At 43.1% G+C, this 2,500-nt stretch overlaps 1 protein-coding gene across 1 annotated transcript in view; it reads right to left on the minus strand.

Annotated features, from left to right (window-relative positions):
- LOC138859503 (chymotrypsin BI-like) overlaps positions 1-2,500 on the minus strand; it is an 8,142-nt gene that overhangs the window by 3,722 nt on the left and 1,920 nt on the right. The window contains exons 2-3 of the mRNA XM_070114932.1: positions 2,154-2,232; positions 1,360-1,504 (exon numbers count right to left, since the gene is read on the minus strand). Coding sequence (XP_069971033.1) covers positions 1,360-1,504; positions 2,154-2,232 — 224 coding nt within the window. The remainder of the gene's footprint in view (positions 1-1,359; positions 1,505-2,153; positions 2,233-2,500) is intronic.

Genomic DNA, 2,500 nt, shown 5'->3' on the forward strand with positions numbered 1-2,500 from the left:
TGTGTGGGTGGTGTGTGGGTGGGGGGAGGGGTTGGGGTGGGAGGGAGGGGTGGGGTGGTGGTGTTGTTGGTGGGGGGTGTTGTTTGTTGTTAGTGTTTGGTGGTGGTGTGGGGGTGGAATGGTGTTGTTAGTGGTTGGGGTTGGGGTGGGGTGGTGTGGTGGTGGTGGATGGGGGTGGGGGGTGTTGGGGGTGTTGTTGTTGTTGGTGGTGTTGGGGGTGGTGTTGGTTGTGGTGGTGTTGTGGGGGGGGGTTGTCATTCTTTTTGTTGTTAGTAGTTATACTATCACTAATAGTGATTTGACTTTTGTGATTATCGTTAACTATCATCTCTATAATCGTTATCATAATCATTATTATTATCATTATCACTATTATCATTATCCTTGACATTATCATCAAAATCATCACCATTATGATGCAATAGTTGTCACGTGGTGATGTCTGAGCAAAACGTAAACTTTGGTCATGTATTAGAATTGTTCAGTCCATGGAACTTTGGCTCAAAAGATGGTACAGAAATATTCCTGTTCACCCACCCTTCTTTAGGATACCATTACCATTGGAACAATACACGCTCACCCTTTCGAATGGTACAAAACGGATTATCCTCTCGCCCCTCTGAATGATATAAAAATCACTATCCACTCACCCTCCTGAATGGTACAAAAACACAATCCACTAAACCTCTTCGAATGGTACAAAAACACTATCCACTCACTCTTTGAATGTTACAAAAACATAGTCCTCTCAGCCGCCCCTTTCGATTGGTACAAAAAACACTATCCACTCACCCTCCTGAATGGTACAAAAAAACACAATCCACTAACCCGCCCCTTTGAATGGTACAAAAAACCCTTTCAACTGGTACAAAAAAACACTATCCACTCACCCTCCTGAATGGTACAAAAAGCACTATCCACTCACCCCATTCGAATAGTACAAAAAACCCTTTCAATTGGTACAAAAAAACACTATCCACTCACCCCCTTTGAATGGTACAAAAACCCTTTCAACTGGTACAAAAAACACTATCCACTCACCCGCCCCTTTCAAATGGTACAAAAACCCTTTCAACTGGTACAAAAAAAAAACACTATCCACTCACCCTTTCATCTGGTACAAAAACACTATCCACTCACCCTCCTGAATGGTACAAAAAACACAATCCACTAACCCACTCCTGAATGGTACAAAAAACCCTTTCAATTGGTACAAAAAAAAAACACTATCAACTAACCCACTCCTAAATAGTACAAAAACTCTTTCAATTGGTACAAAAAAACACTATCCACTAACCTCCTTTGAATGGTACAAAAAACCCTTCCAACTGGTACAAAAAACCAACACTATCCACTCACCCATCCATGCAGTGGGCGGCCGTGAGCACCCACTCGCTGGAGATGAGGGAGCCGCCGCAGAACTGGCTGTTGTCGATGAACAGTGCCACCTGATGGGGCCACGAGTGAGGGGCGGCCTCAGTGCCACCCACGATACGCGGCACTCCTGGTGGTGGTAGGGGGTGGTGATTGGTGGTGGTGGTGATGGTGGTGATGGTGGTGGTGGTGGTGGTGGTGGTGGTGGTGGTGGTGGTGGTGGTGGGGGTAGGGGGTGGTGGTGGGGGGGGGAGTATTTCGGAGAATTAGTGATGGTGATGGTGGTGATGGTGATGGTGGTGGTGGTGGAGGTGGTGGTGGTGGTGGTGATGGTGGTGGTGATGATGATGGTGATGAGGATGATATCAGTGATAGTCGTATTCGTCAGTATCAGTATCATGATTATTATCATCTTTGTCTCATTATCATAATCATCATCACTATAAACATCATCATCATCATCACCATCATAATCATCATCACTATAAACATCATCATCATCATCACCATCATAATCATCACCATCATCATCACCATAATCATTATCATCATAATCATTATCATCATAATCATCATCATCATCATAATCTTCATCATTGCCATCATTATAATCATCATCATCATCACTATCATTATTATCATCATCATCATTGCCATCATCATCACCATCAGCATTACCATTACCATCACCATAATCATCATCATCATCACAACAACAACAAAGACAATAAACAATAAAAAAAAAATAAACCAAGACAAACATAGCCAGCTCATCGTACCAGGAAGAGGTCCAAGAGGTTCTACAAGAGGTTGCGGAGACTTCCATATCCAAGGATTCCCCGCAGCAGGATTTCCGGTCTGGAAGGATGCAGAAGGAGTGTGAGAGAAGGATTATGACGCAGTGTTTACAGGTTCGAGTGGACGTCACGTGGGAGTCTGTGAAAAAGGGTTGTTTCTCGTTGTGTGTGTGTGTGTGTGTGTGTGTTTTTGTTTTTTGTGAATGAAGGGAAAGTTGTTAATGAGTCTGTGAAAAAGGGTTGTTTCTCGTTTTTTTTTTTTTTTTTTTGTGAATGAAAGGAAGGTTATCAATGAGTCTCTGAAAAAAAGGGTTGTTGCTCGTTTTTTA

Source organism: Penaeus vannamei, chromosome 36, assembly GCF_042767895.1.
Source record: "Penaeus vannamei isolate JL-2024 chromosome 36, ASM4276789v1, whole genome shotgun sequence".
Lineage (NCBI taxonomy): Eukaryota > Metazoa > Arthropoda > Malacostraca > Decapoda > Penaeidae > Penaeus > Penaeus vannamei.